This window comes from Neovison vison, chromosome 11, assembly GCF_020171115.1.
Source record: "Neovison vison isolate M4711 chromosome 11, ASM_NN_V1, whole genome shotgun sequence".
Lineage (NCBI taxonomy): Eukaryota > Metazoa > Chordata > Mammalia > Carnivora > Mustelidae > Neogale > Neogale vison.
The window spans coordinates 207136483-207153930 of record NC_058101.1 but is presented as its reverse complement, the minus strand read 5'-3'; the positions used below and the strand labels follow the sequence as shown (position 1 = coordinate 207153930).

At 40.5% G+C, this 17448-nt stretch overlaps 1 protein-coding gene across 1 annotated transcript; it reads right to left on the bottom strand.

Annotated features, from left to right (window-relative positions):
* Nucleotides 1-15089: 15089 nt before the first annotated feature.
* On the bottom strand, nt 15090-16091 carry LOC122890414 (olfactory receptor 10C1-like). Its single transcript, XM_044226018.1, has one exon. The coding sequence runs from the start codon at nt 16050-16052 to the stop codon at nt 15090-15092; it is 963 nt and encodes a 320-aa protein (XP_044081953.1). The 5' UTR covers nt 16053-16091.
* Between the last annotated feature and the right edge of the window lie 1357 nt (nt 16092-17448).

The window sequence follows — 17448 nt, the reverse complement described above, 5'->3', positions numbered from 1 at the left end:
AGGGAACTGGTTGAAACAGCCTCTCCTACTTCTCTGCCATCTTGGCCCCCCCCTCTCTCTTGTCATATATATATATATATATATATATATATATATATATGAACATTTTTCTGTTTTTAACAACAATGATGACAAAGCAAAAAATATCACTGGGCGGTCTCCTGAGGATTATACTTATAGTGTGGTCACAACTATGCAAAAATGTGCTTAAAGTCTGAACCTAAATAAACCAACACCCTAATAAAAATTTTAATTTGTAATATGCATCTCTTTATTTTCAAACTTGAGTTTAAAATTTGAACTCATGTGGGGCACCTGGGTGGCTCTGGTCATGATCCTAGGATCCTGGGATCAAGCTCCACATTGGGCTCCCTGCTCAGCAGGGAGTGGGCTTCACCCTCCCTCTCTGCCTGCCTCTCCCCCTGCATCTGCTCACTCTCTCTCTCTGTCAAATAAATGAATAAACTCTTTAAAAAAATAAAATAAGATGTGAACTTCTGTCCCAAAGTAATATATGTAACTAATTTAAAGTCAAATGGTTGTACAGAGATTAACAAAGCAGGAGCTGGAATCCCACTGTGTTCTCATAAGGTGGGCATTTTTGGTTCCTGTAGCTTTTATCTGACATTTTTCTTAGCTATTTCTAAACTAACTCAACATTTCCAGAATGTTCTCATTCAGTGCTTATGCATGCTAGAATCTGCTCATTCACCTGGGATGTATCAGGGAACAAAACAAAGCCTCTTGTCTCTCAGAAGTTAAAATTCCAGGGGAAAGGGGCAGACAAAACATACTATGTGCTGGGTGTTGACAAACATAACACAATAAAAAAAGAAGCAAAATATAATTTTAAAAAAGCCTAATAAAGATGCTGTAGAGTATGTCCAGAGATGGTGAGATGGAAACCATGGAGCAGGTGGGAACAGCACATGGGTGAGTCCAACAGGTGGTGGAATGAAGTGTCAGGAGGGCTCTCTGTGCAGAGGTGAGATCCGAATCTTGATGGAGGGGCAGAAGTTAGCCAAGCAGGTGTCTGGCTCCAGCTTTCCCTCCAGAGATCATCCCAGGATGCCCAGCAGTGGGATGCCTGGTGCATCTCACTGACGACATGGATGTCGGCAGGGCTGAGCACAGTGACTCAGGAGGGGAACACGGATGAGTGCTACAGGAGAGGCAAGACCTCTGCAGGCCCCCATGAGGACTTCAGCTCTTCCTGTGCATGGAGTCCATGGTTGGGCCTCTGCGGAGGAGCCTACCTTGGGTCTCAGAAGAACCCTATGGAAACCTGGAGTGATGAGACTGAACCAATGCTGGAGCAGTAATCGAGGGAGAGATGAGGGGGGCCTAGGCAGGGCTTTAGCAAGAGAAGTGGCAAAATCCCGGGATGTTTGAGAGTGGAGGGAACAGGATTTTCTGTGGCATGGATGCCATCTCCTGTTCCCTCTGCTATGTTCCATTTCATATTTCTCTATTAGCTTCCTGCTATGGGAGATAAGAATATAGCTTTCTTTTACATGATATTTAATTCCTCCTTACGCACACACCTTGGTTCCTCAACCCCGCAGTACAGATGTTCATGCCTAATAACTCAGAGTTCATATTAGGACAACTACAGAGGTAGTTTTCATCGCTGAGCTGGAGGGTGCCCTGTGATCACGTTTCTTTTCCCACATAGCTTTTTCTTGTTCCTTCAGTTAATAAATGTCTTACACGTGTGTGTAATTTTTCTCTGCACTTTTCATTAACACAGGCTCACCTGTGTAGGGTTCATCTCCTAAGGAGGGAGCACATCAGGTGTCCTGGGCTCGCCTTGATGGGCTGAGCTGGAGCTCAGGCTCCAAGCTGCATCTCCATGGGCATGCCCTCCTCCAGGTTACCCTTGTGGCAGACCTGGGGAAGGGGGCAGACTCCTACCTTTTCTCTTGTACGTTCTTAGGTGGGGATTAAATTGGCATAAGACAGATTGACAAGGGAGACCATACAAATGCACAGAAGACAGCTGGCAGAGGAGCGCTCCCAGGGAAGGAAGACTCAGGTGGTGCAACCTCCTCAACCTTATGTTTGGTTGAGCAAAGAGGCAGTTGTGGGAACAGAACAGAAGGATCAGCGGCAGCCAGCAGGGGCTGCAGGAAGATGAGAGGAATGTTAAGCTCCGTTGTGTGGGATCCTCTCCCTCTCAACGACTCTCCTCCGTGAGGACAAGAGTATCATTGTCTTCTTGAATTGGGAAGACTCAAATGGGGACTTCACCTCCTGCTTTTAGGAGGCAGAAGGAAGGTCAGTGTGCTTTTCTTGTACCGGGTACTTTTCAAGGGTCTTTAACTCAAAACCACCTATTCCAGCTGGCCGGTTTTGGGTGGCGAGATCGGAACTCCCTCCCTAGCCTCTTCCCCCTTTCTTTCCTGTCTGGGATCCCATGTTGGCAGCTCCTGGAGCTGGTGACTTGCTTCCTCCTTCTGGCTGCTCCTGAGACAGCGCACTGCAAGGGAAGCAAGAGCCCCTGGCCGGGTTGTGGGCCATTCATTTATAACATTCATGCATCCCTATACGGCCGAGGGATGGAGATTTTGTCTGAGCATGGATTTCTGAGTAGGAAATCCATTTCTCCTGGCACCCTGAAGCTGCTGCCTCGCGGGTTGGGAGTCCAGTACTTCTGTTGAGAACCTGAGCGACGTTCCTTCTGTCTGCTTTTGGATGTGACTGCGCAGCCCCCCGAGCCAGGAGAGACAGAGTCTTGCTTGGTTGCTGGGTTCACTCTGGCGTGGCTCCCTCTTCTCCCATCCTGCTGGTCCTGGTTGTGCAGGCTGGAGGGAAGGCCACCTTTCCGGCAGATCTTGGAACTGGTCTGACTTGAGCGTGGTGCTGGCGTCCCCCTGTCCTCCCTAGCTCTGCGCTGCTGTGGCAGCCCGTTACTAACAGGGGCTCCCCAGCTCCCGGCCTCTGAAAGCTGTAGGGTTTCGTGGTCGTCCCGAAGTCACTGGCTTCCTCCCATCCCCGGTTCCCATCTTCCTGTCTTTCCGTCCTCCAAAAGTTCTCTTCCAGGCTATCCATCCCTGTCCAGGGCTACTCGTCTTTACAGATTCACATCGCTTTCTATTTAGGGTAATTTTTATGGTATTTAGAAAGGAATGGGAGTTAGAATTGTTATTAAACTTACCGTGCTCAATCAGAACTCTTTTTAAAAAATCTGTTTAGGTTGCTGGTTACGAGACTAAAACAGTAGAGCAATGTGTGCTAAGCTTGACAAATGCATCTCAAGTTTTTATTCAGTAAAATTTGTGCCGTTATAAAGACATAGGTGCTTTACAGCGTTTATTCCTGACGTATATCATTGGGTGTCAGTGACGTGATTTCCATCATTCAGAGATGATGCTGTCTGCTCTCTAGCTTGTGCAGGTCATTCTTCCCTGAAAAGTAACTCTTTTGCTCCTTGTGCCTGCAGTTCTGTGTCTGCACTGTGTTGCTCAGCGTTCCGGAGGCCTGTGCTTTTGTGTGAATTTCTCAAACACAGAGGCATTCAGTGTACTTGTGCTCTTGTTTTATGTGCATCTATTAAGACCCTACATTGGTTTCTCATTCACAAATAATGTCGTTTATAGGACGGTTATATGTTGCTTGTGTCATTCTCCAATGACTACATTTTGGGTTGTATTTTACCAGGAGACATTTGAGATGATATTTTATTTTAAAGGATACTTACTTCGAATTCAGTGTTGGCCAAGTTAATACTAGTGAGCAGTCTTCCTGTGGAGAGCAATTCCAAACCCAAGGGATAGACGCCTTTTAGCACTGTCAGCCTCAGCTCTGTTAATCACCATAAAATGCACCTGTGTCATATACTTGGAATAAGTAAGTGGAGAAAATAAATCCTATGTCTTTTTTACCATATTATAAAGGCCAAAAAGATTTACTTATGTTCCCCATATTTTCAGGTGATCGTTTTTCCATTCAGATGAAAGCTCAAGTGGGCAACTAATTACTAAGGAAGAATCTGTGTTGGAATAACTGAGAGAGACAGCACATATTAGACCTCAGTGGGAGGAGTGCTGTGATCATAGGGCTGTGAGATGGAAAAGGTGTTCACTGATATTGTTGGTCACTTCTTTACTTGACTGTGCTGGTCTCAGCCCATCAATAACCAATATTGTGTTTGGGTGGGGCTTGGCAGTTTGCAAGGTTCCTTCAGCAAGAGCCCTCAGGAAGCTCTGAGTGAAGAGCAAGTTTCAATCCCCACATGTCGAGGATGGCACACAGTATGTCTGGGACCACACAGCGTGCTTCCCGAAAGACAGACCTGGGTTCTGCTTTTACTGGGGTACAAGGTGGGGCCTAGAGTGACATGGAGTTACTCTTTATTGGTGAAAACAGAGGACTGAGAAGTAAGTGTGAGAAAGAAAGAACAAGTGGCCTAAAACTGTCACTCATCTAAGTTGACCAAGGTCTCCAAACAAGAGGAGTGTGGTGTGTTATCAGGCAAGGCATCTCTGTGACACAGACAACCATGTCTGCATCTGCATTACAGACTCCCATCCCATTTTCATCTTTATTTATTTAAATTTAATTTTATTTTTTCAGTGTTCCAAACCCCATTGTTTATGCACCACATCCAGTGCTCCGTGCAGTACGTGCCCTCTGTAATACCCACCACCAGGCTCACCCCTCCCTCCACACCCCTCTGCTCCAAAACCCACAGTTTGTTTCTCAAAGTCCACAGTCTCTCATGGTTCATCTCCCCCTCTGATTTCCCCCAACTCCCTTCTCCTCTCCTTCTCACAGTGTCCTCCGTGTTATTTCTTATTTGCCACAAGTACATGAGACCATATGGTAAATGACTCTCTTGCTTGACTTACCTCAGTCAGCATAATCTCCTCCAGTCCTTTCCATGTTGATACAAAAGTTGGGTATTCATCCTGTGTGATGGAGGCACAATATTCCATTGTATATATGGAACATATCTTCTTTATCCATTCGTGCGTTGAAGGGCATCTTCTTTCTTTCCACCGTTTGGCAATTGTGGTCATTGCTGCTATGAACATTGCGGTATAGATGGCCCTTCTTTTAACTCCAACTGTACCTTTGGGGTAAATACCCAGTCGTGCAATGGCAGGGTCATAGGGAAGCTCTCTCTCTCTCTTCTTTTTTTCCAATTTATTTATTTTCAGAAAAACAGTATTCATTATTTTTTCACCACACCCAGTGCTGTCCAGTTTTCCCAGTACCATTTATTGAAGACTGTCTTTTTTCCACTGTATATTTTTTCCTGTTTTGTTGAAGATTAATTGACCATAGAGTTGAGGGTCCATATCTGGGCTCTCTACTCTGTTCCACTGGTCTATGTGTCCGTTTATATGCCAGTACCATGCTGTCTTGGTGATCACAGCTTTGTAATAAAGCTTGAAATCAGGTAAGGTGATGCCGCCAGCTTTATTTTTGTTTTTCAACATTTCCTTAACGATTCGGGGTCTCTTCTGATTCCATACAAATTTTAGGATTATTTGCTCCAGCTCTTTGAAGAATGCGGTGGAATTTTGATCGGAATGGCATTAAAAGTATAGATTGCTCTAGGCAGTATAGACATTTTTTTCCAATTTATTTATTTTCAGAAAAACATTATTCATTATTTTTTCACCACACCCAGTGCTCCATGCAAGCCGTGCCCTCTATAATACCCACAACCTGGTACCCCAACCTCCCACCCCCCCGCCACTTCAAACCCCTCAGATTGTTTTTCAGAGTCCATAGTCCCTCATGGTTGACCTCCCCTTCCAATTTACCCAAATTCCCTACTCCTCTCTAACGCCCCTTGTCCTCCATGCTATTTGTTATGCTCCACAAATAAGTGAAACCATATGATAATTGACTCTCTCTGCTTGACTTATTTCACTCAGCAGAATCTCCTCCAATCCCGTCCATGTTGCTACAAAAGTTGGGTATTCATCCTTTTTGATGGAGGCATAATACTCCATAGTGTATATGGACCACATCTTCCTTATCCATTCATGCATTGAAGGGCATCTTGGTTCTTTCCATAGTTTGGCGACTGTGGCCATTGCTGCTATAAACATTGGGGTACAGATGGCCCTTCTTTTCACGACATCTGTATCTTTGGGGTAAATACCCAGGAGTGCAATTGCAGGGTCGTAGGGAAGCTCTATTTTTAATTTCTTGAGGAATCTCCACACTGTTCTCCAAAGAGGCTGCACCAACTTGCATTCCCACCAACAGTGGAAGAGGGTTCCCCTTTCTCCACATCCTCTCCAACACATGTTGTTTCCTGTTTTGTTAATTTTGGCCATTCTAACTGGTGTAAGGTGATATCTCAATGTGGTTTTAATTTGAATCTCCCTGAGGGCTAATGATGATGAGCATTTTTTCATGTATCTGATAGCCATTTTTATGTCTTGATTGGAGAAGTGTCTATTCATATCTTCTGCCCATTTTTTGATGTGTTTGTCTGTTTCGTGTGGGTTGAGTTTGAGGAGTTCATTATAGATCCTGGATATCAACCTTTTGTCTGTACTGTCATTTGCAAATATCTTCTCCCATTCTGTGGGTTGCCTCTTTGTCTTGTTGACTGTTTCATTTGCTGTGCAGAAGCTTTTGATCTTGATGAAGTCCCAAAAATTCATCTTCGCTTTTGCATGGAGGACCAGGGAAGATTGAGAGGAGAAGGGAGTTGAGGGAAATTGGAGGGAGAGGTGAACCATGAGAGACTATGGACTCTGAAAAACAATCTGAGGGTTTTGAAGGGGCAGGGGTTGGGAGGTTGGGGGTACCAGGTGGTGGGCATTGGAGAGGGCACGGATTGCATGGAGCACTGGGTGTGATGCAAAAATAATGAATACTGTTATGCTGAAAAAAGAAAGAAAAACGAAAAAAGAAAGAGAAAAATTAAAAAAAAATAATTTTAAGAGACTAAAGAATCATGGTAAAAAGCCAGGAATTCAATGTGCTGTATTTCCTAGTGCTGAAATTTTGCAGTTCTCATTGGTAATCTTGGCTGGATGTTCTCCCTAATCTTCTGAGGGAGGTGCCTGTTGCATTGATTCTCAAGTGTCTTTGCCCCAGACAGAATTGTACCACCCCTTGCCATGGGCCAGGCTAAGTAATCTGTTCTGGTTTGCTCTGTGACCTTTGTTCCCTGGGGCTTTTCACACAGTTTTAGAGGACAAGAATGAAAATGGTGGCCTCCCAATTTCTAGCCTCAGAGCTGAAAGTTTGAGCCCTCCTCTTCAGTGAGTCCTTGCAGAAAGTGGTCACTTTTCTTTTTTTAAGAACAGTTTTTAAAAAATGTCATAACATTATGTTAGTCACCATATAGTTCATTTTTAGTTTTTTTAATTTAATTTTTAAATTTTTAAATTAGATTTTTTCAGTGTTCCAAAATTCATTGTTTATGCACCACACCCAGTGCTCCATGCAATATGTGACCTCCTTAATAACCACCACCAGACTCACCCAATCCCCCACCCCTACCCTCTAAAACCCTCAGTTTGTTTCTCAGAGTCCACTATCTCTCATGGTTAGTTTTTGATGTAGTGATCACTTTTCTATTCATAGAGTTGCAGCTGTTCTTTTCCTAGATGTCCATTTGAGTTCATAGGTGTTCGGAATGATTTGATTGCTATCTAGCTGAATTCTTGGAACCAGATGAAATTAAGGTTTCCTACTCCTCTGCTATCTTGGACTCTACCCGTGGAATACTTCTGTGAAAGGATATGATCATGAAAAACTAAAAAAAAAAATCAACATAATATAATTTAAAAAGAAGGAAAAAAAATTTACAAAAATTAATTGAGACTGCAAAGTTTTTCAGCATAACAATTTACACTTTCAATAAGATTGAATGAGAAATTCATTGCTCCTCTTCCATCCAACGAGGGGTGTAGCCAGACTTGATCGAAATGTTGCCAACCTAAAACCATGAAAGTAGTTGTCTCAACTTGCAACTATTGAGAAAACTGCATTATTTTCCTCTGATTGTAGCCACTGCATAGTTAATGTGTCAGCAGTTTTTCTGACTTGAAATTATATCTGTGCTCCTGGAATAAGCTGTATTTGTGATGTATTTTTTTTTAGGATATTTATTTGATATTTAATATAACCTTTTGATAATTATTTTAAAATTATATAAAACATAAAGATATTTGGATTTTTAATGGAAATTGGCCAACAACAATAATAGTACTTCTTATGTCATCTGTTCTGTTTTATGCATCAAAGTTATGTTAGTATCATAACATGAGTAACTTTCTATTTCCTACTAAATTTGGAGGAGATTAAATAAGCCTAGAGTTAATGGTTCTTTTGTTTTGGAAAAATAATCAGACCTGCTAATGATCCAAGTGACATTCGGAGAAGTAGGAGAACTTGGATTTATTTTATGCTGGTGGACACGGATGAGCTTGTGCTCAAAGTTCTGGGCCTCAGGCAATGGGGTTATAGGGCTTTTATAGGGGACTACTGGCAGTCAGGTTACAAGGACCATGCTGACTGCTGTTAGGTGGGTTTAAACTGGGGATGTGAGGGCTGCATTGGTGGGAACAGTAGTGCAGGGAGCCTGTGGATGGAAGCCTGTTTACAGAAGCAGAAGTGGCTGGTAATTTCTTACTCCCAGTAGGACTTCTGGTTATATCTAGCTTATTGTTCATAACTTTCCATCTTCTGGGGCCTCCTGGCTGGAGCCTGCTGTGGGTAATTTTCCTCTTCACTTTGAGTTTTCAGAAGTCCCATAAAACAGATCCAGCCTTGTGACACTGGGGGTATATTGCTGTATGTTTTGATTCTGAAGTCATTTAAAAATATTGTTTTATTTAAGCTTTTTCTTTCTTGGTTGAATTTTGGTAAAATTTTTTATATTTTTCCCAAGAAAATTATCCATTGCATTTAGGTTTTAAAGTTATTGACTTACCATGCTTTTTAAAAATTTTTATTAATTTTTATTTTTATTATGTTGTGTTAGATACCACACAGTATATCATTAGTTTTTTGATGTAGTGTTCCATGATTTATTGTTGTATATAATACCCAGTGCCCCACACAATCTGTGCCTTATTTAATACCCACCACTGGGTTCACCCATCCCCTAACCCCCCTCCCTTCTAAAACCTTCAGTTTATTTCTCAGAATCCATAGTCTTTCATGGTTTGTCTCCCACTCTGATCTCCCCTCTTCACTTTTCCCTTCCTTCTCCTAACATCCTCCATGCTATTCCTTATGTTCCATAAATAAGTGAAACTATATCATAATTGACTTTCTCTGCTTGACTTATTTCACTCACCATAATCCCCTCCAGTCCCATCCATGTTGATACAAAAGTTGGGTATTCATCCTTTCTGATGGCTGAGTAATATTCCATTGTATATATGAACTATTAAGAAATATTCCATTGTATATATGAATATATATGAAGAATACATCTTCCTTATCCACTTGTCTGTTAAAGGCCATCTTAGCTCTTTCCACAGTTTGGGTATATGGACATTGCTGCTATGAATGTTGGGATGTATATGGCCCTTCTTTTCACTAAATCTACACCCAGTAATACAAATTCCAGGTCATATAGTAGCTCTATTTTTAATTTTTTAAGGAATCTCCACACTATTTTCCAAAGTGGCTCCACCAACTTGCATAACCACCAACAGTGTAAGAGGGTTCCCCTTTCTCTACATTCTCTCCAACAATTTGTTGTTTCTTGTTTTGTATATTTTTGCCATTCTAACTAGTGTAAGGTGGTATCTCAATGTGTTTTTGATTTGAATTTCCCTGTGACTAATGATGGTGAACAGTTTTTCATGTGTCTTTAGCCATTTGTATGTTTTCTTTGGAGAAGTGTCTATTTGTGTCTTCTGCCCAGTTTTTAACTTATTTGTTTTTTGGGTGTTGAGTTTGAGAAGTTCTTTATAGATCTTGGGTATCAGCCCTTTGTCTGTAGTGTCATTTGCATTCTTCCTGAAATAATGTCTTGTGTCATTAAATCTCTGTCATACTGTGTGTCACTCTATCTTAAAGATATTTACTCATGTAAACTGCCAGAGGTTTACTATTTTATTAGTTTAATCAAAGAATCAGTTTTTAAAATTTATAAACACTATTACATTTTCTGTATAAGTGTTCTACTTCACTCATTTCTCCTTTTATCTTTATTATTTTCTTTATTCTATTTTCTTTGGGTTTATTTTGCTCTTATCTTAACTTTGTAACTCGAATGGTTAGTCTGTGTTCCTCCAACCAGCCTCTTTTCTCAATAAATGCATTTAAATCTATAATCTCCCTTTAAGAACTGTTGCAAGCCATACATTTTTATATGTTTTTGTTGAAGCTTAGTTATAAATGCTTTGCAAATTTAATTTCATTTGATTCTGTAACTTGAAATTATTTAGGAATGTGATTTGTAGAATCCAAACTCATGGGATGTTTGACTATGATTTTATGAATGATATCTTCTTATGCATATTATATTGTTATTGATTTCTTATTTTACTCTATGTGATCAGTGACTATAATCTGAGAAAAGTCCTTTAAAATAATTTTTTGTCATTTTCACCCAGTAGTTCTGAAAGATTTGCCCCCTCTATCTGAAGGCTTGTTTTTTTTTTCATTTAAGAGCATAGATTGGAAATCACTCAAACTCATTTCATGGAGAAAACCCATGGGAAAAACACTAACTTACTCCAGCCTATCACAGATCAAAGATATATCTTGAAATGTCTGAGATAGCCACTTAAAGAATAATATACCAATGTATTGCTAAAAACTTGAAGGTGAGGAAGTGTCACATAAAAATATTTGATTAATTATAAAAATGTAATTATAATAGAAGAAAAGTCAAGCAATAAATCAAATAGAAATCACATAGAAAAATAGTGGCTACCAACTCCAGAAATTATATAAATTATGTATTTAAATTATAGTGTATAAATTATATAAATGTAAATGGCCCAAACCATCCAAAGAAATATAAACATTTTCATATTTCTTTTTTTTTTTTGGAGACTAAGATAAAAACTACGTTTGAGGATGTAGCATAAAGGATGCAAAAAGACACGCCCTTGATTGGGGCCAAAAGAAAGCTGGTACAGGCATGCTACTACAGGATGTAGGAGAGCTTAAGGGAAGAACTATTACCAGGAATAAGGAGGAAGTTTCATCCTGCTAAAATATTTAATCAACCTGGAAATTAAAATACTCCTGGACTTACATACATCCTATAACATAGCTTTGAATACAAAGCAAAAGCTGACAATTAATGAAGGCACTAGAGAAATCCACAGCCAGAATTGAATGAATCACTGGTAGAAAAGACACATACACAGGAGTGAGGGAGTATGCAGAAGTATTGATGAAATTCTAGAACCTAGGTGAGGTTTGGAGGTCCAGAGCTGATGACCAAGAAAGAATTCTTGAGACATCTTTGGTGCAAAATGGTGGTTTATTAAAGCACAGGGACAGGACCCATGGGCAGGAAGGCCTGCTGCCCCGGGTTGTGAGGGATGGCAGGTTATGTACCCTGTGGTTGGGGGAAGGTGAGGGGAAGGGAGGTTTCAACAGAGTTTTCATATGCTAAAGAGGGCCTACAAGGTGCCAGGATACAGGAGGCCTTGCAGCTTGATCAATGTTCTTTTGGCAAGCTATTCACATTTCTGCTATCAAGCGTCTTTGTTACTGAGATTTGGGTTTAGAAGAAATTTAACTTTATTTAGGGCTGAGGAACTGAGTTATTTGCCTCTGGAAATTTGTGCTATTGATAAGGTAACTTCTTTGTAGATCTCTAGGGCATTTGTAAACCAAGGGAGGCTCTGTCTTACAGGATGTGATCTCTGCAAGTTAACTATTTACCTAGGCGAGCTGGTGGAGAGGGGTGCAAGGTGCCTGATTTTGCCCTCAGCCAGCTTCCTACTCCCTCATCATGACCATTTCAGGCATAGTAAACACAAGTAGGTTAACATGAGATAAACCCAGGGATACAGCAAGTAAACATGAACATTTATCAACATCACACCAATTTTGTTTCAAATATTTCCCCCCATAGTTTTTTTTTTTTGCTGTAATTTTTAAAAGTAAATCCCAGACATCATATTATTGCAAATGTAAGTAATTTAGAATGAAAATGAACAATACTTCTTAATTATAATCTATCAGCCCATGTTTCTGCTTTCTTATCTGTCTTAAAAATGTCTTTTTATCTTTGGTTTGTTCAAATCAGGATCCACAAATTTCCACACCTTGCATTTTGTTGGTATGTTTGTTATGTGTGGAGGTGTCCTATACGGGGTAGGTCCATGGTTGTGTGTGATCTCTGCAGCTAGCACTGCACTCTGCAGGCAGGAAAACAGGAAATGCAGAAAAGCAGTCCCTAGGCAGTTTGTCAGTGAGGGATGGTTGGGCTTCAATTACACCTTATTTTCACAAGCAAGCACCAGGTCAGGGCTGGCCCTCTGATGACAATTGGCAAACCAAGCACAGCTTGGCCATTCTGTAAGGAGACAGGCTGACCTAGAGGGGCTGATGGTACGTTATGATTTTGCAACTTGCTATAGAAAATAATTCTAAGAGTTATAAAATTAATACCTTCTTTTTCAAACTCTTTCTCTTGGCATGTATTTCCTTATTGTTTGGCCTTTATCCACCTGGCTTTGATCTTCTGCTGGTTCATCCATTATTGAATCAAATAAACTTTTTAGCACATTCTAAAAATCTATTTGTTTGAGAATTTTGCTCTAAGAAAACATGCTTATGACTGGATTTTCATGTAAACAGGAGGTAAACAGTAATGTGTGTACTTTCAAGATAATAGGCATATATATTTAGGTTTTCTTTGGGATTATTGTTAAATATAAATCAGAAGTTACTGTTTATACTGCATATGCTGATTAAAACCAAAAGATAGGCTTTCAAAAAATAAAAAGAATATCATGCCTCTGAAAAAAATCTCACAAGTTAGAAAGAAGCCTGAACACCAAGGCTGTCCCTTATCAGCAGAGACATTCTATGATCTTTTCACTCTTACTTATCCCGGGGACAGCGTACACAGGGAGTCAGAATTAATGGAATAAACTCTCCTGGAATCTGTGGCCAAGAACCATGGATCTTGCATCAGATCTTCTGTAACCAATGTTGGCCCTTACCAACTCCTGGAGGCGAGCAGCTTCTGCCTCTCTTCCTTGGGCTCCACGAGGGTAGAATAACAATAGTACCTGGGTGGTTTTCAAGGTCAAATTTTAGACAAACACTGAAGGAGTCTGAGCTGCCCTTTCATGTATTCAGAATCCAGTAAACGGTGGTTATCCTATGGTCGGTGCTGCTGTCAGAACTGGTGCTCAGGAGAATGCACTTTAAGGCCTCTTGGAAATAGATGGCACAGGGTTTTAGAATCAAAGTTAGCAAAGAATTTCTCCCTTATCAACATTCAGGAGGATTTAATAGAGAAAATATGGAGGGTAAATTAATTCATGACAATGTATATATTTAAAACAAATATTAAATGTTCTAGAAGATGCATTTTTCATACCTTTTATATTTTCAACATAATCTGTCATGAGAAGGGACTTCAGTGCATGTGTGTGCATGTATGGGTGCAGAAAGAAAAAGGCTAAATTAAATAAATATTTACATTGGTTATTATTGCATGGAAGGAATATAAATGAATTAAAGTTTAATTTGTACATTTTTATACATTTTATACATTTGCTCTGAAGAGCATGTGTTATATTTGTTTTAATAGAAATGTCCACAAATATTTTAACATTTATATTATACATAAATTATGTGTTTGAATGAACTGTGTAGTTCTTGGTAAAATAGGGATATCTGGCAAAATGCACATCGTGGTCATTAGTTAATATCACCATTATCCCTAGTAGAATCATCACATCTTTTGATCTTTTCCTGCTAATTGATATTTAGATCTCAAACAAAACTGCATGTCTTTACAGTGTATAACATGATGATTTGATACCCACATGTGTTGTGAAGTGATTATACTAACACACCCCTTGCCTCACAGAGATTATGTGTGTGGTGAGAACACTTAAGATCTACTCTCTCAGCACACATCAAGAGTACATACAGCATTGCTAACTAGGGGACCAGGTTGTCCATCATACTCAGGACTGTCCATCATACACAATGATTAAGTCATAGACCTCTGCTCTGTCCCATTACAGCTACTACATGAGCAGTTACCAACTCCTCACAACCCACAGCACCTCCCTGAGAACTAGGTGCTCACATTCCACGCAATGCCTCTCTAGATGCTTACAGCTCATTTCCCTTCAGAGCAAGTATATGGATGATTTCCAAACATATGGAGCCAGATTTCATTTGCATATATGCAAATTTTATAAATTACATAAAAATCTTTTAATTATATGTGTTAATAATTTTTGGTTCATTATTCTCCTTCCTGAATTTAAATATGATTATCTCTTTAAAAAGATTTTCACCGTGGAGACTCTTGATAAAAATTTCCCACTTTTTTCTTTTAATTTTCTGCAACAAATGCCTCTGGAATGTGTTTGCTTTTTTTCATATTTAAATATTTTTATAGTACATGCAACTCACAGAAAGAATTAATTCTATATCATTGTAATGATAATTACGGTAGAAGTGTTTAAAGCATTTTTTTTGTGGAAGGAAATAATGTGCTCCATGGAGTTATTAGGGAATTGAGAGTCATGTGGGACAGACATATGTGGGAACACTGCCTCCAGAGACGAGGGCAGATTCACAGGAGACACTCAGAGGCTAGAAAATGCCTAAGAATAAAAAATGAGAATTTGCCAGACTTCTAAGATATAATATGGCAGTGTATACAGCAAGCCTAGACTGACATATTTTGGAACACCTGTCTAGTATTGGACTCATCTATCAAAATTCTTTGGTAACCAACTTCCTTCCAGAATTTGGCAATCAGCAGTTTGACCGTGACTACAGAGGTGTCTCCAAAATTACAGCTACTATTATTAAAGAAGGTCCTCACAAAATAGGTTGCAGAGAGCATACTACAGAGATCAGTTTTGTTTTCTTTATTTACTCCTGGGTTGTGTGTGCATCTTTTCAAAAAGCCGATTTGCATGGTCCTCCAGGATCTACCCATGAGTCAAAACTTTCTTCTTACCCAGGGTTCTCTGGAGAGCTGCCTTGACCTCCTTGTTCCGTAAGCTGTAGATGATGGGATTGAGCATGGATGTCACCACTGTGTAGAACAGAGCTAGGAGTTTATCTATTCCTGGTGAATGGCTGGCCTTGGGTCTCAAGTAGGTGACAGACCCAGAGCCATAGAAGAGCGTCACTACAAGCAGGTGGGAAGAACAGGTGGAAAGAGCTTTACGGCGGCCCTCAGGGGAGGGCATGATCAACACAGCAGCTAGGATCCTGCCATAGGAAGCAATGATTAGTAAAAATGGACTGGAAATGCAAAGAATGGCCACAACAAAAACTGCGGCCTCATTATGGGATGTATCACCACAGGCAAGAGCCAGGATAGGGGGAAGGTCACAGAAGAAGTGGTCTATTTCACAGGGGCCACAGAAGTTCAAGGAGAAAATGTAGTTGGTCTGGCCCAAGCCTACCATGCAACCCACTCCCCAGGAAACGACTGCCAACTGGGCACATACCCCACGGCTCATTCGTGTTGCATAGTGGAGAGGGGAGCATATGGCCATGTAACGGTCAAAAGCCATGGCTGCCAAAAGACAGCACTCACTGATAGCAAATAATGTGAAGAAAAACATCTGTGTAGCACACCCCTCCCGGGAGATACCCCGGGCTTCACTCACGAGGCTCTGCAGCATCTTGGGTATGACTGAGCATGTGTAGCCAATCTCTAAGAGAGACAGGTTGGCCAGGAAGAAGTACATGGGTGTGTGGAGGACTGAGTTGGTCCAGATGGCAAGGGCTATGAGGGCATTTCCTGTGAGGGAGGATAAAAACATGAGGAGGATGAGGGTGAATAAAAGGAAACACTGTTCTCTGACCTCAGAGAACTTGGCAAACACGAAGTACTTGACAGACAGGTTGTTGTCTTGCCACGAGGAGCAGCTGAGGTTCATGACCTGGGGAAGAGGACATCAAGGAAAATGCCATTCAGCTATAAACGCAAATCTCTATATTGCTTTTAATGAGCTCTAGTAAGTCAGAGAGATACACTTCTTACCTGCAATTTTAAAATTCAAAACACACGTCTTCATGCCTTTACCAACCAAATCCTGTTCTGTGTTCACAAAGCCAGGGGATCCAATAAAAAATACACCTAGTCACCAAGTAAAATTGAAAACAAAAACAAAAACAAAAACATCAGCTCAATTCTGTCTTCATTTCATCCTTTAATCAATCATCAAATACTGCCAGACGAAGGTCCTCTCACACCTGTCCTTTTCTTCCTGTTGCTGTTGTCACTGAATTCATTCAGCAGGTGCTTATTGAACACAGAGTATTCTGCACTTACTGCTGTGGGTCCCGAGATTTCACAACAACAATAACAACAAAAACCCACAAAATGGCCACAGTCGCCAAACTATGGAAAGAACCAAGATGCCCTTCAACGGATGAATGGATAAGGAAGATGTGGTCCATATACACTATGGAGTATTATGCCTCCATCAGAAAGGATGAATACCCAACTTTTGTAGCAACATGGACAGGACTGGAAGAGATTCTGCTGAGTGAAATAAGTCAAGCAGAGAGAGTCAATTATCATATGGTTTCACTTATTTGTGGAGCATAACAAATAGCATGGAGGACAAGGGGCGTTAGAGAGGAGTAGGGAATTTGGGTAAATTGGAAGGGGAGGTGAACCATGAGAGACTATGGACTCTGAAAAACAGTCTGAGGGGTTTGAAGTGGCGGGGGGGTGGGAGGTTGGGGGTACCAGGTGGTGGGTATTATAGAGGGCACGGCTTGCATGGAGCACTGGATGTGGTGAAAAAATAATGAATAATGTTTTTCTGAAAATAAATAAATTGAAAAAAAAATTTGTCAAGAAAAAAAAACCTACAAAAACACACCATTTCTCCCCAAATGAAACTTATTTAGTGAAAGAAAGCAGAAATTAAATGGGTATTCAATGAATAAAGAATGGCTCTAATACAAAGTATTAAAGCCAGATGTGTCCTGAGAATTGGGTGTTGGAAGGGGGCTTGGAGCATGGAGAAGCAGGAACCCAGGTGTGAGGATCCCCACACCCACTCACACCATGTCTACACTGCATGCTGATTTCACTGCTGAAGATGACAAGTTTCTTTACCTTTAATACTTCTCATATGCCAGCCTTTCCCCATCATGTGGTTCTTTGCTAAATGGAAATTACCATTGTCTTCAAGTTCAAATTCAAATGTATTCATGTAATTCATGAAAATCCATGGATTGACTCACTGATTATTGATGAAACTTTGATCTTACCCCTTAATAAAGAACTTCATGTTACAGTATTTCCAACTACACACACAC

Excerpts from the sequence above, each read along its gene's own strand:
- LOC122890414 (XM_044226018.1), bottom strand. The coding sequence starts at position 16,052 with ATGAACCTCAGCTGCTCCTCGTGGCAAGACAACAACCTGTCTGTCAAG.